Here is a 20,272-nt window from a genome sequence, read left to right as displayed (position 1 = left end):
GAATCCTAGCTACTTGGAAGGTTCAAAGACAGCAGAACAGAAAAAAAGTAAAGAACCCTTCTCAAGGAGGAGCTGAATGTGATGTCAGATGCTTGTTATCCTAGCTTCCAGAAAGTTTAACACAGAAGATCATAACCAGGCAAAGCAGGAAGCAAAAACATATTTGAAAAATAAGCAGCAAAAATCAAGACAGAGGAAGTATGAGGCTCTGAGTTCATACCTAGTCCTGCCATTAAAAACAGTGAAATAAAGCAGGGTGCCAGCGGCTCACACCTGTAATCCTAGCTATTCAGGAAACTGGATCTGAGAACCTCTGTTCAAAGCCAGTCCTGAGAGGAAAGTCTGTGAGACTCTTATCTACAATTAACCATCAAAATCCAGAAGCAGATCTGTGGCTCAAATGGTAAAGTACCAGCCTTGAGGGAAAAAAACCTTCAGGGACAGTGCCCAAGCCCTGAGTTCAAGCACCAGGACAGGCATACACATACACACACACACACACACACACACACACACACCACTATACCCCCACATTACTAAACTTTTTTTTTCCTATTTCATTATGTCCTGCTTTCAATCAAAAGCCATACAGAAAAATAAAAGACAAAAATGGGGGTTTAAAGAAGCAGAGACAGAACAGATAAGGCTGAGATTAGTCTGGGAATTTAAAACAACTGTGATTAATATGCTAAGGGCTCTAGTGGATAAAGTAAGCAGCATGCAGGAACAGATGGGCAATGTAAACAGAGAGAGCAATTCTACAAAAAAAAATCCAAAAAGAAATGCTAAAGATCAAAAATGCTATAACAGAAATGAAGAATGTCTTTGATGGGCCAATTAGTGGATGGGACTCAGCAGAGAAAAGTAACTCTGAGCTGCAGGGTATATCAATTGAAATGAGCAGAGAGAAAAAAAATCAACTTTTCAAAGAATCAAAATGCATTATCCATAATCCATGAGAAATTTACATGGTATAAATATACATAATGGTAATATCAGGGGGAAAATTAAAAAGCAGAAATATTCAAAGCAATAATCACTGAAAAGTTACTCAAACAAATGCCATTGAAACAAAACAAACCAAGGCGTATCATATTAAAAATCAAAGATAAATACCAAACACATCCTCAAAGAAAATGAGAGGAAAGTAACACCTAGTTTACAGAGCAGCTAAGATCAACATCTCCTCAGAGAAACCATGTAAACAAGACAAAAGTGAACTTAAATACTTCAAAGTATTTGGACAAAAACAAACAAACAAACAAAAACAGCCACACCAGCCTGGAACTCTGCATCATGCAGTTATTCTCCAAAAGTATAGGAGATATAAAGATTTTTCCAGACAACCAAAAATGAAAGCATTTGTTAAAAGTAGACATGCCTTGCAAGAAATCTCAAGAGAAGTTTTTAGAAAAGGAAAAGTATACAGTTCAGACACATAGATATTCCTAAAGACAGCACAGGAAGAACATCAGATAAAGGGTAAGTGAAGGCTGGGAATATGGCCTAGTGGCAAGAGTGCTTGCCTCATATACATGAAGCCCTGGGTTTGATTCCCCAGCACCTCATATATGGAAAATGGCCAGAAGTGGCGCTGTGGCTCAAGTGGCAGAGTGCTAGCCTTGAGCAAAAAGAAGCCAGGGAAAGTGCTCAGGCCCTGAGTCCAAGGCCCAGGACTGGTTAAAAAAAAAAAAAGAGTAAGTGAAGGTAATAGTAATTTTTATTGTTTTTAATTGATTTAATTGATTTAATTGATTTATTGTTTTAATTGATTTAATTGTTTTTAATTGATCTAATAGATAATAATTTGATTTCTATAATAGCAACAGTGTACTTGGTTATACTTATGCATAATTCATGTTTTATGTATGTTTATTCATGAATGAAAGCAATGATATAAGAAACAGAATAAAGGAATAATTTGTTATAATAAGGTACTCACATTATAAAGCTGTGTAATGTGAACTTGAGTTAGTTGTAAATGTATATTACAAATTCTAGAACCACCACTAAAAAGGTTTTTAAAAAGTATATGTTAAATGATAAGAAAGGTGGGAAAAGTGAATGAAACATTTTTTAAATGCTCTATTAAAACCAAAAATGACAGAGAAAGAATGAACAACTAGCAGCAATGAATAGAAATGAGTAGCGGAAGTGGCTATGTGGCTCATGGAAGTGGTTATGTGGCTCAAGTGGTAGAGTGCTAGCCTTGAGCTGAAGAGCTCAGGTACGGCCCCCAGGCCCAGAGTTCAAACCCCATGACCAACAACAACAACAAAAAAAGTGAAAAGAAATGAGTAGCAACCTTAACATGTCAGCCCAACTATACTAATCATCTTTTTAAACTTCAATAGTCTAAATACACCAATTGAATAAAGAGATTTTCAGAGTGGTGAAAACACAGTTACAAGCACATGTCTAGAGAAACCACTGTAAAAGGCAAGGACAAATAGAGATTAAAAGTAAAGAGATGGTAAAGATGTACCTAACAAGCAAACATAATCAAGAGAAAACTGGAGAAGCCATATTAACTTCCAACAGACCAGACTCAGCAAACAAATTTATTGATGATACAGTGGCATTATAGTACTGATAGTAGTAACAATTCTCAGCTAGACACCAGTGGCTCCGGCCTGTAATCCTAGCTACTCAAGAGGCTGGGATCTGAAGATTGTGGTTCAAAGCAAGCCAGGGAAGAAAAGTCCCCATGAGACTCTTATCTCCAATTAAACCCTCAAAAAACAAGAGGTGGCACTGTGACTTAAGTGGTAGTGTTAGCCTTGAGCACAAAGAGGCTCAGGGATAGTGCCTAGGTCCTGAGTTCAAGCCTGACAGAAAATGAAAGTAACAATTCTCTAAGAAGATATAACAATATATGTAATATGTGTGAACTTAACAGATCATCAACATAAATAAGCAAAAATTTCAAGGAGAAGCAGATGAAATCACTCTTGTAGATAGAGGTATCCACAACCTTCTAGAAGTGGACCTATCCACAGGACATAATCAGTAAGAACATGGTGGAACTCAATAACACCATCAATCAACTAGATCTAGTTACATAAACAATTTCATCCGACAACAGCTGCTCTAATTTGGATCTTGAGTGTCCCCAAAGGTCCACGTATTGAAGACTTGGTACTTGGTGTGACACTCTTAGGAACTAGCAGAATCTTTAGGAGACAAAAGCCACTAGCAGGTCTTCTGGTCCCTGGCATTGTGTTCTTGGAGTGGATGGTGGAACACCAGTTCCTTTCTCTTTTGCTTCCTGGTCACAAGGTCATCCATTTCTCATCATATACTCCCCAGCACCACCATCTTACACTCCAATTAGAGGGCTAGACCCACTGTGTCTGTCACATGATGGGCTTGAACTTCTAAAACCATGCATCATAGTTCTTTTGGTTTGGTTGTTTGCATGGGCTGGGTTTTGGTGGTACTGGGTTTGAACTCACAGCCTTGAACTTGATAACCACGCATTCTACCTTTTGAGCCATATCCACAGCCTCACTTTTTCACCTGGGGCTAACATCAAACCTCAATCCTGCCACACAGCTAGTATTACCAGTGTGACTACCATGCTTAATTTGTTCTTTAAGATAGGGTCTTGCAGGGCTAGGAATATGGCCTTGTGGCAAGAGTGCTTGTCTCATACATGAAGCCCTGGGTTCCATTCCCCAGCACCACATATACAGAAAATGGCCAGAAGTGGCGCTGTGGCTCAAGTGGCAGAGGGCTAGCCTTCAGCAAAAAGAACCCAGGGACAGTGCTCAGGCCCTGAGTCCAAGCCCCAGGACTGGCATAAATAAATAAATACTGAAGAAACTGTTAAAAAAAAAAAAGATAGGTTCTTGCTAAATTTTTGATCGGGCTGGCATCAAATCACAATCTCCTCCTCTCAAGAAGCTGGGATTACAAGCATGAGCCTCTGTACCTCTGTACCCCAGATTCCTGTGTGTAAATCTCAGGTAGTGTGATACAGTCGTCCTTCACTGTATCACAGTTCACTTATTGCGGCTTCACTGTAGCATAGGTTCTTTTTTTTATGCTTAAATAGTGATTCTTCACCTATGCCGGGAATTATATTCCAGAGACCCCTTCAATAGGTGAAAATCCGCGAAGTAGTGATAAGTGAGCCACAATATAGCTAAGGACAACTGTACTAGGTGAGGGATTACTGTACAGGGACAGAAAACTTAACACAACAGTAAATGCATGTTTTTCTACAGTTCACATAGAGCAGTTGTCTAGTACAGCCATTCTGGGTCAAAAAACACCTTAACAAAATTAAATGTGCGTACACACACACACACACACACACACACACACACACACATGTTTGCTGTCAGAACACAGTGAAATCAAATTAGGAACTAAAAAAAAAAAAAAAAACACTAGAAAACTAAAAAATACTTGGAAATTAAATAACTATTTTCTAAATGGCATATGGGCCAAAGGAGAAATCTCAGAAGAAATTAAGATATATTTTTAGTTAAATGAAAAGAAAACTTACAGCATGCAATTCATGCAGTACATTTCTACCATTGAATGTATATATCAGAAAGAAGAAAGATCAAAAATCAATCACTTAACTCCTGCTTTAAGAAACTACAAAGAGAAGAGCAAACTGAACCCAAAGTCAGCAAACTAACATAAATAACAAAAATTAGTGTAGAAAGCAATGAAATAGGAAACAAAAAATCAGTAGAGAAACTCAATAAGAGCAAATGCTAGTTCTCTGAAAAGATCAATAAAATCAATAGGCTTTACCCGGGCCTACCCTTGGGATGAAATATTTCTAATATTTCAGCTCATATTGGAATCAATGTGTAATTACTTATAACAGATAGGTAGACAAAAAATTCTAACATCATTTCTTTAATTTAGTAAATCTTTTTTTTTTTTTGGCCAGTCCTGGAGCTTGAACTCAGGGCCTGAGCACTGTCCCTGACTTCTTTTGGCTCAAGGCTAGCACTCTGCCACTTGAGCCACAGTGCCACTTCTGGCCATTTTCTATATATGTGGTGCTGAGGAATCAAACCCAGGGCTTCATGCATATGACGCAAGCACTCTTGCCACTATGCCATATTCCCAGCCCTATTAAATCTAATTTTTAAAATAAGGTAAACAGTACTGAGCAACTTCTTTTTTGCCAGATGTGGTTCTAAGTGCTTGTATTTTATCAGTGAACACCACATCACAATGTGTGTATGTGTGTTTATGTGTATGTACCAGTCCTGGGGCCTGAACTCATGGCCTGGGCACTGTTCCTAAGCTTTTTTGCTCCAGGCTAGCACTCTACCACTTGAGGCACAGCTCCACTTCTGGCTTTTTGGTGGTTAATTGGAGATGAGTCTCACATACTTTCCTGCCTGGGCTGGCTTTGAACTGCAATCCTCAGATCTTAGGCTTCTGAGTAACTAGGATTATAGGCACTAGCTACCAAAACCCGGCTAACAGCACAATTTTTTTTCTCTTGTTTCTTTGTTTATCTGTATTTGAAAGGTAAGAGAAGCACAGAAAGGGAGAGACAAAGGATGAACAAACGCAGCAGTGGTACTCACTAGACACTATGGTGAAAATCAACTGTACAACCTGTGATTGGGGACAGGAGGGAAAAACTGGAAGTGAAGGAAGAGTAACCCCTCTTCACATCACCTTGATAATAACAATAAAAATTTTAATTATATTTTAAAATAGCACAATTTTTTGAAGTCAAATGAACAAAAGAAAGGTGGCAAAAAAAAAAAAAAACCCCAGATCAAAACAGGGAAGTAGGAACTGTATTTCTCTCTTATTTTGTTTGGCTTGTATTTTCTTCCATTCTTTTTCTCTTATCCTGTGATATAAGATGTACTGATAATGGTTACATTTACACCAGGGTATTTAAGCTCAAGATACAAAGGAAACAAATGATCTCCAAGGACTTTGTGTCTTCTGCTGAGAGGGTAGGCATGTTTTCCATTTTGCATGTAGGACAATGATCATGTACAGAAGGATGGCTATCTACCTCTCTTCTTTCAAGATCAAGTACAGTTTAAGGAGATGTGTATGAGCATCTAGGCATCAATCAAGGGGTGAACTGTAATTGTTAGTTTCATGTGTCATTTGGCTAGGCCACAGTACCCAGCTATCAGGCAAGCCCTAACCTATGTGTCCTTGTGAATCAATTTTGTAGATGTGATCAGCAGCTACAGTCAGCTGACTTTCAGGAATAGAGGAATATTTTCTGTGATCTGAGTGGGCCTCATATGCTTCAAAGGTCTTCAAAGCAGAACTAAGCTTTCCCTAAAGAAGAGAAAATTCTTCTGTGTACTTCGCTTTGGCAATCCCCAGAGTGTCCAACCTGACCTTTGAACTTTGAACTTGTAGAGCCAACTGCCACAATCACATAGCCAATTCCGTGTAAAAAAGCTCTTAATATGTAAATATCCCACTGCTTCTTGGAAAGAACACTGGCTGCTTCAGGTAGCTACTTGGAGAAAATATTCAGGCAAAGACTTACAATGAAGAGGTTCTGCAGCCATCTACAGAACAAATAGGCCTAATGTATGCACACAAGGAGCAACAAGGGGGGCAGTGTAGCCAGATGGGAGTGAGCAGAGGTATGGATCTGGGGAGAGGTTATTTTGTTAACCGTAAGATGCAGGGTGGAAAACCATTTGGTGTAAACCAACTGAACAACTCATGGGGGGAGAAGGAAAAAGGGAGGGGGGAGGGGGTGATGAGGGAGGAGGTAACAAATAGTACAAGAAATGTACCCATGGCCTAACGTATGAAACTGTAACCCCTCTGTACATCACTTTGACAACAAATAATTATTTTTTTAAAAAGATGCAGGGTGGAAAATGCAGCCTGTGGCGTGATAGCCTTTTTAATATTCTATCATAAGCCAAGCCCACAAAAAAATGAAATTGCCAACATCCAGTAGGGTAGGCCCTTCCTTCTCTAAAGTGATGCAAATGAATGTTCCCCAAGGCTGCCAGGGGCTGCTGTAGTCAACTCCTTCGACATGTGCTGCTGGTATGCAGAGCACTCACTGTAGCCACACCATGCCAGCAATTTCTACCTTGGCCAAACAGGACCCAGAAATCAGATCCAAAAGGACCACACAACCAGACACAGATGGGGTGTGGGGGGGATGTGCATGAACTGGCTATCTCCAGGCCAACGGACAGTTCATACTGCCACATTCAAGTAGATGAAGGTTTGCAGTGTGAAAAGTTCAATGTCCCTACCTGGTCCCACTCAGGTTCACTGAAGAAAGAAGAGCAGGCAGAACCACCAGAGGTTCATAGTGATTTGTGTGCAAGAAACCTGGTTAAACACCTTATCAAGGCTTCTCAGCCTCTCATTTATCCCAGCAAAAGAGAGAACATGAGTTTCCCTTACTATGAAAGTTATCAAAACAGTATTTTTTAGCTATATTAACCAGAAAGAGGTTGATGGTTATATAAAGTGAAGAAAAGACATGACTTCATTCCACATGCACCCATATGTCACAGTTATTAACACATGCAAATGAATTTGTTGTTCTTTAGGAAACATAATATATGCAAAAACAAGGGTTAAATGAACACCAAAAAGGTAATAATAGTAAGTTATAATAAGTTATTATAATGTTATTGTGTATTATTATATGTTATAATAATAAGTTATTGTTCTTCCTGTGTCTTTCCTATAGTATTATGCATTGTTCAAAGAACAAAACTGATTTTTTTTAAGTAAAACCTTTATGAGTATGAAGCACCTCTAGCTCCTTTCCTATGCCCTCAAAAACAGATACCATGCAAGTTGGAATATAGCTTTCTCTAGTCTGCTTTTACATGAGTGAAAATACAAGGCTTACAGGGCTGAAGTCACTTTCCCTAAGTCACACACAGTGGTTTGTAGCCCAGCCAAGACAAAGTTGCCTCTCCTCCCTTTCTACGGGTCCTGACGGTCCCTTCCAAGTCAGCACACTAGTTCTGTGCCATTTTCTCACCCCACATGCCCCCAAGAAGTGAGCTTTGAAATGACTACCCCCTGCCCTTACCTCTGCCAGGCGGGAGTGCTTGTGAACATTTTCACCCTTTTGCACACTGGGAGCCAGCTGCTGCAGGACACCCCTGCTGCTTGTCAGTGCTCTGGTCAGTCGAGCAAACTTCCCCCAGCCTGAAGGGTGTGGAAGAGCAGAAAGACACAGTCAACCACGTCCTGAAAAAGCATAGGCATTCACATCACCAGTCACACTGTCAGAAACAGACACCCCAAATGTCCTACTGAGCCTCCCATGAGTCACTCCCCACCCCCGCCAGCAAGGCTCCCGACTCCGAAAAGCATGTTCACACACTCAAAATGATGCAGCAATTTATTTTTCCCAGGCACTTGCAATTCACCAGGCTTACAGCACAAAGTAAAAGATAGATAGAACAGGGTTCAGTACCTTCCTACTAATATGGAAACTGAGGCACAGAACACCTAGACTGAGAAAAAGTCTAGAATTCAGATTTCTCCTCTCTGGCCCAAAGCTTCTCCACCAGTCAAAATATTTCTCTGATTTGTTTGTGTGGCTGCTTCCACGGCCTGATATGCAGACACCGAGCTAGTCCTGAGTTTTAAATGGGCACACTCATCAAATGGCCCTCCCAGCCATTTAGCCATTCCAAGACCAGGAGAAAAAGTGAATTCAACCCTAGCACGAGTGGAGAATAGTCAATAGCTGCCATTTGTCTGCTTGGGGAAGAAAAAAGGATGGTTGGGGACAGGTTTTTTTCCTGAGAATTGAACAAGTCTGAACGAGCTTTACTGCTCTGAAAGGCCCTTGAAAACAAACAGCCATTCCAATATGCAAAACCCCTGTCTGCCTCAAGGTTAAGATCATGGCAGCTGCACCCAGGATCCCTGAAAGCCTGTCGGATTTCTCCAGAGCAAGAACCCCAAAACCCTGGATGTGGGTGTAGAGCAAATAGAGTGTGAAACTGTTCGTATATGACAGCTCACAGCAGGACTGTGTAACTTTAAATTCAGTGCCTTGTAAAAGAAATCTCATCTTCCAAATTTTACCCTGGAGCATCTTTCCAAGACAGATGGAATCCACAAGACAATGTGATTAAGGAGAGAGAATGGCCTGCCTTTTGCACAATTTTTAAGAATCATGATCTGGATAAATTTTGGTCAATATCACTAAGCCAGAGGCCATATGTGTACATATATATATATTTTTTTTTTTTCTTGAAGCGCTGAGCTTTAACAAAAAGCTCCTGGTGCTTTCATCCACCTTGACCCCATGAAGCAGAGATGGAGGACCGCTAGTGTCACTTTGGAAAGTGGTGCACAGTGATTGGGCTGTGGGGGTTCCATTAATGTTAACAGGAGGTAACTCTGCAGGAGTCTTTGACGACTCTCCCAAATGGAGCTTTTATAAATTACTCACTGGAGTGTGCTATGGAAATGTAGACTACAATGTGTTATTGTTTTTTTTTAAATCTCTTTCAGAGTCAGGCTTTCCTCTCAGCTTAAAACAGCCTGGGCCTGAATTCTATAAATCTTTTCAAGAAAGGCAGAGGAGTATATTTGGGGGGATCAATTAAAAAAATGATTGGCACCACCCTATCACCACTACCTCCACCCATCCACTACCTCCAGTCCATCACCACTGCTGCCCCACAGGGAGCTCAGGGTCAGATTCCTTACAGGGAGCCCCTGAGAAGGAGATGCATGAAGCCTTGAGGACGGAGCAAATGCTACTACCATGGAAATCCAAGGATGCTGGAGAGTCCTGGAATGAAGGCTATCTGCTGAGAGAAGTTGCAGGCAATGAGTCAAGCCAGCCTAGGAGGGAGGCCATGTGGACTGCAAAGAGCAAGACCAGGTCAGGGCTGCCAGACCCTTTGGGGCTGACTTCTGGAAACCTGGCACTCCAGATGTGGAGCTAAAGGCTTTGGGTTTCAAGGTTGCTTTGGTCAGTTCCTTCCCTTGTTCCTCTCCCATTCTGCCCTTGAAGAATGGGAGTGTTTGTCTGTACTATTATGTGTTGTAAATATATAAACTGTACACACAGGATGCTCCCAGCCAGGAGTCTGCCCTGGGTCTCAGAGGAACCTTTGAACTTCAACTATTGAACCCTGTTGGAACTGTTCATTAATACTTTGGGGACGCCTGAAAATGGACTAAATGCAGCCTTTGGCACCAGGGTAGAATGCTGCAGTTTGAATATGAAATGTCCCCATAGGCCCATGTATTGAAGGCGTGGCCCCTAGCTAGTGGCACTATTCTGTGAGGTTGTAGAAATTGAGTAGGTAGAGCTTAGCTGGAAGAAATGACTACTAGGGGGTGGGAATATGAACTAGTGGTAAAGTGCTTGCCTTGCATACATGAAGGCCTGGGTTCGATTCCTCAGCACTAAATATAGAGAAAAAGCCAGAAATGGCGCTGTAGCTAGGTGATAGAGTGTTAGCCTTGAGCAAAATGAAGCCAGGGACAGTGCTCAGGCCCTGAGTTCAAGCCTCAGGACTGGCAAAAAAAAAAAAAAAAGAGACCACTAGGGGAATGTCTTTGAAGGCTGTGCCTCATCCCTGACAAGGTTGTGCTTCCTCTCTGCTATGAGATAAAAAATCTCCACCAGAATTATGTCATAAGCAAGAATAGTAACTAAAATGCTGACTGTGCATTGTTGTTCATATTTGCTTACCTTTCTGTCCACTCTCCAAGTACTCTCTAACATTTCTCTCTGTGACATTTCCTTACATTCAGCACTTGGCATGAAGCCAGCCACTCAAAAGACACTCAGAAGTGTGTGTGTGTGTGTGTGTGTGTGTGTGTGTGTGTGTGTATGAAATAATTGATAATTGTACATGAAGAACAAATACTTTTTTCCCCTTTCATTACCCTATTTCTGTCTGGGCTTTCAAGACATATAAGTGTCAAAAAATAAGCAATTTCACAAACTCTACTACATTTGGGGAGATATTTCTGTGCCTCCCTCTTTGGCAAGCATGTCTATACCCACTTCTCCAATGGCATCTCATGTAGAAATGTAACACTGAACTGAGCTTAGATGAAGAAGTTCCTACCCAGGGTTTCTCCAGCTGTGCCAAATGTCATCAGAAAGTTAGACATAAGAAGTACTATGGGTGTCATGGGAACACAGAAGGCAGTACATAATCAAGAAAACTGGGAAAGTGAGGTCAGAAGGGAAAAGGAAGAGTCAAGGGAGAAGAACAGAAGAAAGGGAACATGATATGTAATTTAACAATCGGCTAATGGATATTTCCTAGGCCCTTATTCCTAGCTTTGGGTCACATGATTGCTTTTCTACAATGACTACTGGTTTCAACTTGAATGAGCCAGTCGTAAGGCTATTTTATCCCACAAGCCTTATATCCTCTCTACTCCAGAAGAGATGGTTCTGGAATAAAGTAGAATTCCAGTTCCTCTGAAAATTAGTCCAGGATACAAGAAAAGACAAAGGGTGGACTGGTCCTAAGATGCAGTCACAGATTCTCTTAGAGCTGCTGATATCATAACCTAACATCTAGCAGAGAACAGTGGACACAGATAAATGAGCAGTGTGGACAAATGCCTAAGTGTCTTCAAGTCTCCTTTCCACAGTCTTTTCCCCATGAGTGTGCAAATATGAAAAAAAATATAGCATGACTTCTTTAGGTAATAATCACTAACTCATTACCCTTCCATTATCCTAAGGACAGAGAGATTAAATGCTTGTATTGGAGTGGCAGGAGGCTGAAGCTCATATCCATTTATGAGGGCCTCATAAATAGGCCACAGGAAGGCTCATGGAGAAGGGCTGGCAGTTACAAGAGCTTGCCAAATTCTACCTTCAAATAATCTAAATCTTTGGTCCTTAAAAAAAATCTATGGAGACTTGAATTTCTTTTGTCAACTGCATTTGACTAAGGTTTGACTCTACATGCAGAATTAATGACATGAATCTTTCTATATGAATTCTTTCCTTTAATATGAGATTACTTGGTACTGTAAAAGAGGTAACAAGAAGAGGCATATCTTTAGTGACTAAGATGTAGGAAAAGTTAAGTTCTGAGCCTCACATTCTAATTCTCTCCTATGCCCAAGCTGCACTACTCAGAATGGAGGATGATCAGGGAAAACTCTTGCAGCCTACTCTCAATGAAGAAAAAGTATAAGGAATGAATGAAAACTCTGGTGTACTATGGATCCTCCTTTTACCCAAGAATTCTCACCTATTACAGAACAGAAAAGCTTGTTCAACTTGCATGTGTCAGCACTGTGTCAGAGGGGAAATCAAAAGTGGGCATACAGAATGAAGAAATCAAGAGCCTAGTAGCTTATTAAAAAAGGATTGTGAGAACCAATAAAACAGGAAAGGAATGGAAGATCAGGCAATGTTCCCAGGGCCATCATTAATCTATAGAACTCTAGGTAGAAGGGGAGTGATGTCACACACAAAAATGGTCAAGTCTTAACTATTCCCTGTGCTTGTTCCTTCATGAGTTGTTTATGGAAAACATTCAGTACAAACTGGTTTCTTGCATCACTTTCAGGCTCCAAACCCCAACTTGATCAGAGAAAACAAAATCATTTTAAAGACAATTTGAGCACAGTTGACTTAAAGGACTAAATCTGGTGGTAGCAAAACAGTCCTCGAGACAATGCCAAAGAACAATTATTTGGTAATTTTCTTGGGTTATAGAATATCCACTCTTCCATTTCATTTCAAAAGTGAGTTCTAAACAAGCCTTGGTCAGCAAGACTTTTAAGATACTTAATGCTGACAGAGATGCTGTACTGCAAATCCAGCTGGTTCAGCTGGAAATGAACCACTAAGAGCACATCCAAGAAGAGATGTCAAGCCAGAACAATCCAGCCATATGGCAGCACAGTTTCCATCTAATTTCAATCCTTGCAGCCAGAACTGAAGTTTATAATTTACAACTAACAAGGTCTGTGAAATATCATGTTCTTCCATCATAAACAGGCTATTAGAAAATGTGACTTTGTCCTAAGCAGATCATCAAATCAAAGTGGACCAGGGGCATGGTGACACGACAAGGGGGAGGGACTAAAAGATATCTGCCATAACATTGGGTAAAGTCTGTCCTATAAAGTCATGTCTTGGAGAAAAGAGTAAACTTGGTCCACTAGCAGGATTCTTATATTAAGGGCAAAGTGTATGTGTAGCAAGATGTTCTAATTTTTTTAATATATGAAGCCACATGTTAGCCATGTTACTTCACTGATTTAAAAAAAAAGATTAATACTTTGCAAGAATATCTTGGCTAAAAGGGAGTAGAATGAATGCAAGAGAGAGAGAGAGAGAGAGAGATTCTTATCTGTAATGATTCATCACAGAGGCAAATTAAATGAAGCAGAGAATATTATTCCTGGAAAATAAACCTGGGGGAATCTCACTACATCACTCTGATTTATCTCTTCTTTCAGATTTCATGAGAATCAATAGCACACACTGGCATGGCAGATGAGGAACATTTTCCTCTCTCTTCAAAGAGAAAACTTGCAAAAGTGTAAGTCTCAAAATACCTGACTGCCTTAAAAATAATATTCATCAATAAGGAAATCCCCCATGAATAACTAACATATGCTAGTAGTAACAGATATTGCTCATGATTTTATTAAGTTATAAACAAGGGGCTTTTCTATATGATCGACAAATGAGTCACCTGTCTCACTGAGAAACTTTCTAATCAGAAACTAGAAACTGTTAATCACAAATCTGCAAGAAGAGAGACTTGAGGCTGGAAGACTGGTTAAGAGACTGCATCTTGGTAATCTTCAAAACCTGCTTTTGCAGGCTGAAATGGATTTATATTCAGCTGACAGACAGTTGGAAAAAGAATAGGATACACTGGTATACCCAGAACCATGGCCTAAACTCTATAAACTTAAGTCTCTAAATGTGCCAGGATTTAAAATACCCTCAGAGGACATAGGCCTTCGAAGACATCCACATAATGGTTTTTACATCTTCCTGGAATGCCCATTTAACAACCAAGCTTTGTCATATCCAGAATATTACACACAGTTGGACTATTCCCTAGATTCTACTCTTCTCATCTCTCTGCTGCATCTCTGAAGAATCACAGGAGTGGTGTTTTTTGATAGATCTAGAAAATTAACCCCAAAGCCACCTAGACCTGGCAGGTTAAACAGCTCCTGATCTCTTGGTTTTGAAGCTATAGAAGAGAGATATGAAATAGCACTACCTGATCCAAAATCCCTGAAAATATTATGTCCCAGGAAGCTGGACTTCTTCAAGGATACTTGTTCCAGAAATCCTATCATCTCCTTTCCTGAATTTCCAATGGTATTTAAACACTCCATGCATATGATATGTCTCCAAGCTGTAGTTATGGAGCTGATTAAATGACCCCCTGTGGAAACGTCACTCAAGACCCTGGCCTCACTAATTCCATGTTCATAATGAATTAACCACCCACAGACTTCATTAAGTCACCCCCAGAGGTAGAGATGTGGTAACATCTGCTATAACAATCTGGAAGTGGTAGAACTCATCCAGCTCTAAGCAAGTTTGCATGTAAGTCCAGTGGATATGACCAGGGCCTGCTCCATTTGTGCTACTAACATTCACCAGGTGAAAATCTGAAAAGATTCCCATGATACCACATCTGCTCTGCTTTCCTCCACCCATCATTAGAAAGGATTAAATTTCAAAGGTATAAGATAGACTAAATGCTTCAGAAAACAATTTTTTCTCTCTTCCCTTAATATACTGAAGAATGGCACAGTACTGTATCCAATACAAATGAGTTTAAATTTTGATCTTTGGACAGAGATTGCCTTGGCAACATCAAATTCTCTGTAGCAAAAGCTACAGTCAAGGAAAATAAAGGTAAAAATGCATTTGTACAAATTAGAATTACAAACCTTTGCATGAATCATCCTCAATTGGCTGCTTGAAAGCGGTTATGTCACTGAAAGTGCAAAGAAATAAAACCACTTTATCCTGTTCGTTGCGAATTGGAGCAATTTTCACAAAGAACCACACAGGTGTCCCTGAAAGGAATATTAAAATGTTGGTCAGTAATTTGCATTCTCATTGGAGGGACTATGGAAGCAAAAGCTTGGGAATGAATAGGTACTAACATTAATTCATTTTTAATGGCCTCATTCCTTCAGGTGCCAATGTGTTACACCATTAATTTTTTTCTCTTTCTGAAAAAAACTTTTATAGTGATGACTCAGTGGGGATTTTCTTCTGTTCAAATAATGTGGCAAGATCTGAGCTCTTAACCTTTGTAAGACAGTTAGGAAAGAGGTTTGAATTCCCACCTGACCTCATAAAAGAAATTTAGGTATGGAGACCTAAAGACTTACCTGAGACCACATGGTGAATAGTAAAGAATTCAGGCCAAGATGGGCATGGCCAACCATGGTCAAAAGACCATGCAAGCTCAAGCTTCATACTCTTCCCATTGCAAAAGGGCCCCACAGTGAAAGTCAATTTAGCAAGTCCATCAACTTTTCCTACATGTTCAATCAAGCATAGGCCAGAAACTACCCTTCTATATCCCCCTCCCTAAAATTAAAAATCTAAAGGTTCAATACAATGGCAAATGGCAAGACATGGAGGAACGTCCCAGGATTCCCCTAGCAAAGCCTCCCCAGAAAAGGATTCCAAGTTGGACTGTGATCCCATTAATGCCTTAAGAAGTTCAATGAATGTTTGACTTCATTCTCAGCTAGAGGACAAACAAGTTTCTCTATAGGCACTGTCCTCTTCCATACAAGGAAGTAGGCACAGAACACATCTGATTGACTTTTCTATGACAGAATTTCTCTTGCTTCCTACAAAAGCAATTAAATAACATTTTTATTTATAATTTTTTATTCTACTATATTCTGAAATTAAAGCAAAACCCTTTTTTTTTTTTTTGGTCATGGGGCTTGAACTCTGGGCCTAGATGCTGTCCTTGAGCTCTTCAGCTCAAGACTAGTGCTCTACCACTTTGAGCCATAGCGCCACTTCCTATATTCTGGTGGTTATTTGGAGTTAAGAGTCTCATGGACTTTCTGCCCAGGCTGGCTTTGAACTAAGATCCTCAGATCTCAGCCTCCTGAGTAGCTAGGATTGTAAGCATGAGCTGGTGCCTGGCTTAAATAACATTTTTTGCCCATAGCAGACATGGCATCAAGAAGGACCAATTAATTCTGTGATGTAAAAGTAAATGAGACACAGAGCTGTAACATGTTAGTCTCTAGGTAGTTTCTTATACCTTAGTTAATAAACATCATCTAGCAGAAAAAAACATGATAATGATGTGATGATTTTTGTATACTATTTCATAACCATTTTCAAATTAAAATCTAGTAACTATTTCACCATATGGCTAAGTTTTAGAGAGTTCTCTGTGTTCCAGGAACTGTGCTTGGCATGTCATATAGATTATTTTATGTTATGAGATATGGAACAGACAATTCACTGAATCTTGGAGATGAGTTCCCAGAGGTCCCCTGGGTCTGTCTCTCTACTCTCAATCACATCAAACTCTGAACAGACAAACATCTCTGAATAGCATTAAAATTAACCAATCTACCTTGACAAGAACTAGCTTACATATTTACATATATCATTTATTTACACATAAGTATGAATATTCCTAAAATATGTAATGGCAACACACAGATGGAAATCATTTCAAGGAAAACTCAAAAGGAAACATCACAGCCATTGGCCCTGCCCCCTTACAGGATTCAGATGTATCCTAACTAGTAAGACATTTAAAAAAGCTAAATCTCTTTTTTTGTCGTTCCAAAGAATCCTTGGTACAGTTATTTTTCAGAAGGAGTCCAGAAAACACTGCTAATTTATCGAACAAGTAATAAATCACATGAGAGGACCTTCTCTCATGATGTCCAATACCAGGAGCCTCATCTTGCTGGAGCCCTCACTCCCATCCTCTTCCCTGCTGCAGTTGCACACGCCAGGCGCTGCACAGCACACCATCTGGGCCTGCTGCCTGGGGACTTGTGCAGTTGGGACTGTGCCATCTAATCTGTATATTCCAACTACTGGGGTTGATGACGCCTCTGTCTCTGTCATCATGAAAGCCACTGTATGAGTAACATTGGGAGGCCGTTTGTATGTTTCCACAGTTCAAGCTTGCAACTGAACTCTCCCCATTTTAACAGGCCAGTCTGTTTAAACTTGATACTTCTCTCCACCAAACTGAATCCACTGCCCTCTCTGGAGATGTTTTTAATCGAATACATGGTACTCTGATCATTCTCTTTCTATACTGAAATATATACTGTGTGCCCAAAATTTCATATAGTTGGCATATATCGCCTTTGAGTTCATCTTGAGCGGATCAACAGGGTTTGTTGATGGAAGGAACTTTCTTTTCCCTGATCTGGTATTTTCTTCCAGAAGAACATCTTTTAATGTAACGTTCTAGGCTTTTCCCCCCTGAGTTTGTAATTTGGGAGCCCAGAACTGGACATCTTCTCTGTTCTGCATCATCCTTCATTCTGTAAAGATTAGGAGGGAAGTTTAGGGCAGGAGTGATGGCTGGTGGGGAGAAGAGCCTGCAGCTCTCCAATGCAACTTTTAAAAGGTAGATGAATCTATCTGTTAGTAGGATTCATTTCTAGAGATATATTCTCGACAAATATAAACTAAACTGCTCTTCAGGGCCAGCCTTATTCGTCACATGTAGTGAGACTTTAACCTCTTTTGGCCTGATTCCTATGCTTCAGTTGGTTCTCATCATGGACAAGGAAGGAAAGTGCTATGTATTTCCCTCCTCAAATCTTAACAACTGAGAATTATTTCCTTAAGTATATCATGATCCACTCCAAGAGCAGAGACCTGATCTACTTTCTCTGTCTCAAGAATCCTGTGCCACTAGCCCAAAGGCATCTAATGTCGTTTTATGTACAGGGCCACATGAAGCTGTCTCATCATGCCACTCCAGGAAGCACCACCAGGGAATGTGCAACAACTCTGCTAGGGCGGGCCCTCTAGACATACTTGCTGAGTTTCACAGACAGACAGCCTATGTCCACTGCCTTCAGACACTCAGACTTACCACTATCCCAAATTACCCTCATCCAAGTCAAGTAGTAACACAAGTAGAATTGACTTAAATAATCATTTCTGAAACCCTTCCAGAAGAGAACATGAGTGCCTCCTAGATGGCATAGGCCAGTAATTACAAACCCTTCCTCTTAAAAGCAGTGTTTTTATCTTCATTTCAATATATGCTTCAAGTGAGAGTGAACTGCCTAGGGCCTAGATATATCTACCCATCTATGTTCTCTCCCACCTCCTCTAGATGCCCTAAGGATACCCAGAAGCCATCTTCATCTGACAATGGCTTTCTGCTAGTGGAGGGCAGGACAGGTGGCTCCCGGAAGTCCCTCTCAACCCAGATTCTGCATCAGGTCTATTCCATCAAAACAGTAGACAAACCCAGATTCTGCAGCAGGTCTATTCCATCAAAACAGTAGATAGAGAATCAATGCACAAACATTCATGTACACACAAAGGGAAAACCAGAAAGATAAAACAAAAGTTCTGCCTTTCCATGCAAACATCCACTATGAAAAGACAGAAAAGCCAGCATCTGATGTTCTGCTTCTATAAAAATAACAAGAGTCAATAGTAAATCCTCTATTTAAGAAGGATCAATATACAAATCCAGGAAACACACAGCATCTTATAACACTACTTATGGCAGACACTGAGGCTGCTACTGGGGAGAGGCTTTTTCCAGGCTACAGATGCTGAAGGGGAAGGAAATTCCAGGCCAATCACTTCTTCCCAGTCCCACAGAGTTGCATCCCTATGATAACTCCCTTAGGGAATACAGTAACGAACCCTAAAACCTAACCTGGCTGTGGCATTCCTCAGTCCTGGCATCCAGATAACAGGGTACAAGGCTCACATATATGAGAGAATTTGGGGCCTCAATCAATCATTCTCCTACCCTGGGCTAATTCTGTACTAGGTCTCTGTAATAGCATCAGGACCATGTTCAGCAGCAATAGAATAAACCAAGCCACAATGATTGGCTTTTGGGAAGGGATGCACGGCACCGAGCCATTCTGATGAGTCCAGAAACTAGACTTGAAAAAGCAGACCAGTTGATCTGGGGGTCAACTTTATTAAGAAAACATGACAGTACAGAAAGACAAAGACAATACCAGGGAGAAGTAGTAGCCACTTGATATTAGAACATCTGAATTGGCATGCCAAAGCCCCGGATGAAGCCCTTTCCCTTCCTTTTCTGTGTGCCTTGACTATCACAATTTAACATTGCAACATCAGTTTCTCATTTCTAAAACAGAGATAATAGCTTTAAGGTCAAGTACAAATTTACACATTATAAGTCTGTAATGCTATTTCTTTTCTTTCTTCATTGTTATTCTTTTTCTTGTGATGGTCCTGGGGTTCGAACTCAGGGCATGAGCATTGTTCTTGGGCTATTTTGCTTGAGGCTAGCTCTCTATCACTTGTACCACAGCTCCATTTCCAGCTTTTTTGGTAGTTAATTAGAAATAAAAGTCTCAAGGACTTTCCTGCCAGGACTGGCTTTGAACTATGATCCTCGGATTTCAGCCTCCTAAGTAGCATGAGTCACCATTGTTTGGCTATTTTAAATTCTTCATCTATGGGATCAAAATGCCTCTTCTTGGGTGGATTGGGAGGGATGGGTGAGAAAGGGGGACACTGATCAAGATGCATTGTATTCATGAACTGCTTTGTTATACGGCAACTCTTTTGTACACTACTTAATGATAATAACTAATAATAATAATGAGATTCTCACAAACTGACATGTTGAATTAAAACCCTTTTGTACAACTATTAAAGGATAATTTTACAGTAATAAGAAATGTACCTTCTAATCTTTTTACCTCATGGAGTAGTTTGAATTGCTTACAAAGGAATATATCTCCCAGTATTTCATGAAATTCTGTTTTATCTGAGGGGAAAGAGCCCATCTAAACCATGCCAAGGGAAAAGCAAGAAAAATCAATGTTTAGGTTTTAATGTAACTAAAGAGCATAAAACAAAATTTAAACTAAGGAAGAGAATTTCACTGGTTGCAGATGAGAGGACTCAATTTTGTAAGAAGCCAAATCTCCCCATTTTATAAATCGAATGCAACTTCAGTCAGATCTTTTTTGTGCTTTTAAGTGTTTTTCCCCAATAATCAAACTCAAAATAGACTCAAATAGAAAAATAAAGGTATAACCGGAGCCAAGAAATTTTGGGGAAACCAGTAATGGCATGCATGAAGTAACC

At 40.2% G+C, this 20,272-nt stretch overlaps 1 protein-coding gene across 2 annotated transcripts in view; it reads right to left on the bottom strand.

Annotated features, from left to right (window-relative positions):
• Kcnh1 (potassium voltage-gated channel subfamily H member 1) overlaps positions 1 to 20,272 on the bottom strand; it is a 301,959-nt gene that overhangs the window by 243,652 nt on the left and 38,035 nt on the right. For both annotated transcript variants that reach the window (XM_048357386.1, XM_048357384.1), the window contains exons 4-5: positions 14,887 to 15,015; positions 8,036 to 8,154 (exon numbers count right to left, since the gene is read on the bottom strand). In XM_048357386.1, coding sequence (XP_048213343.1) covers positions 8,036 to 8,154; positions 14,887 to 15,015 — 248 coding nt within the window. The remainder of the gene's footprint in view (positions 1 to 8,035; positions 8,155 to 14,886; positions 15,016 to 20,272) is intronic.

This window comes from Perognathus longimembris, chromosome 11, assembly GCF_023159225.1.
Source record: "Perognathus longimembris pacificus isolate PPM17 chromosome 11, ASM2315922v1, whole genome shotgun sequence".
Classification (NCBI taxonomy): Eukaryota; Metazoa; Chordata; class Mammalia; order Rodentia; family Heteromyidae; genus Perognathus; species Perognathus longimembris.
Note: the sequence above shows the minus strand (reverse complement) of the source record. Positions and strands in the feature narration are given on the sequence as shown.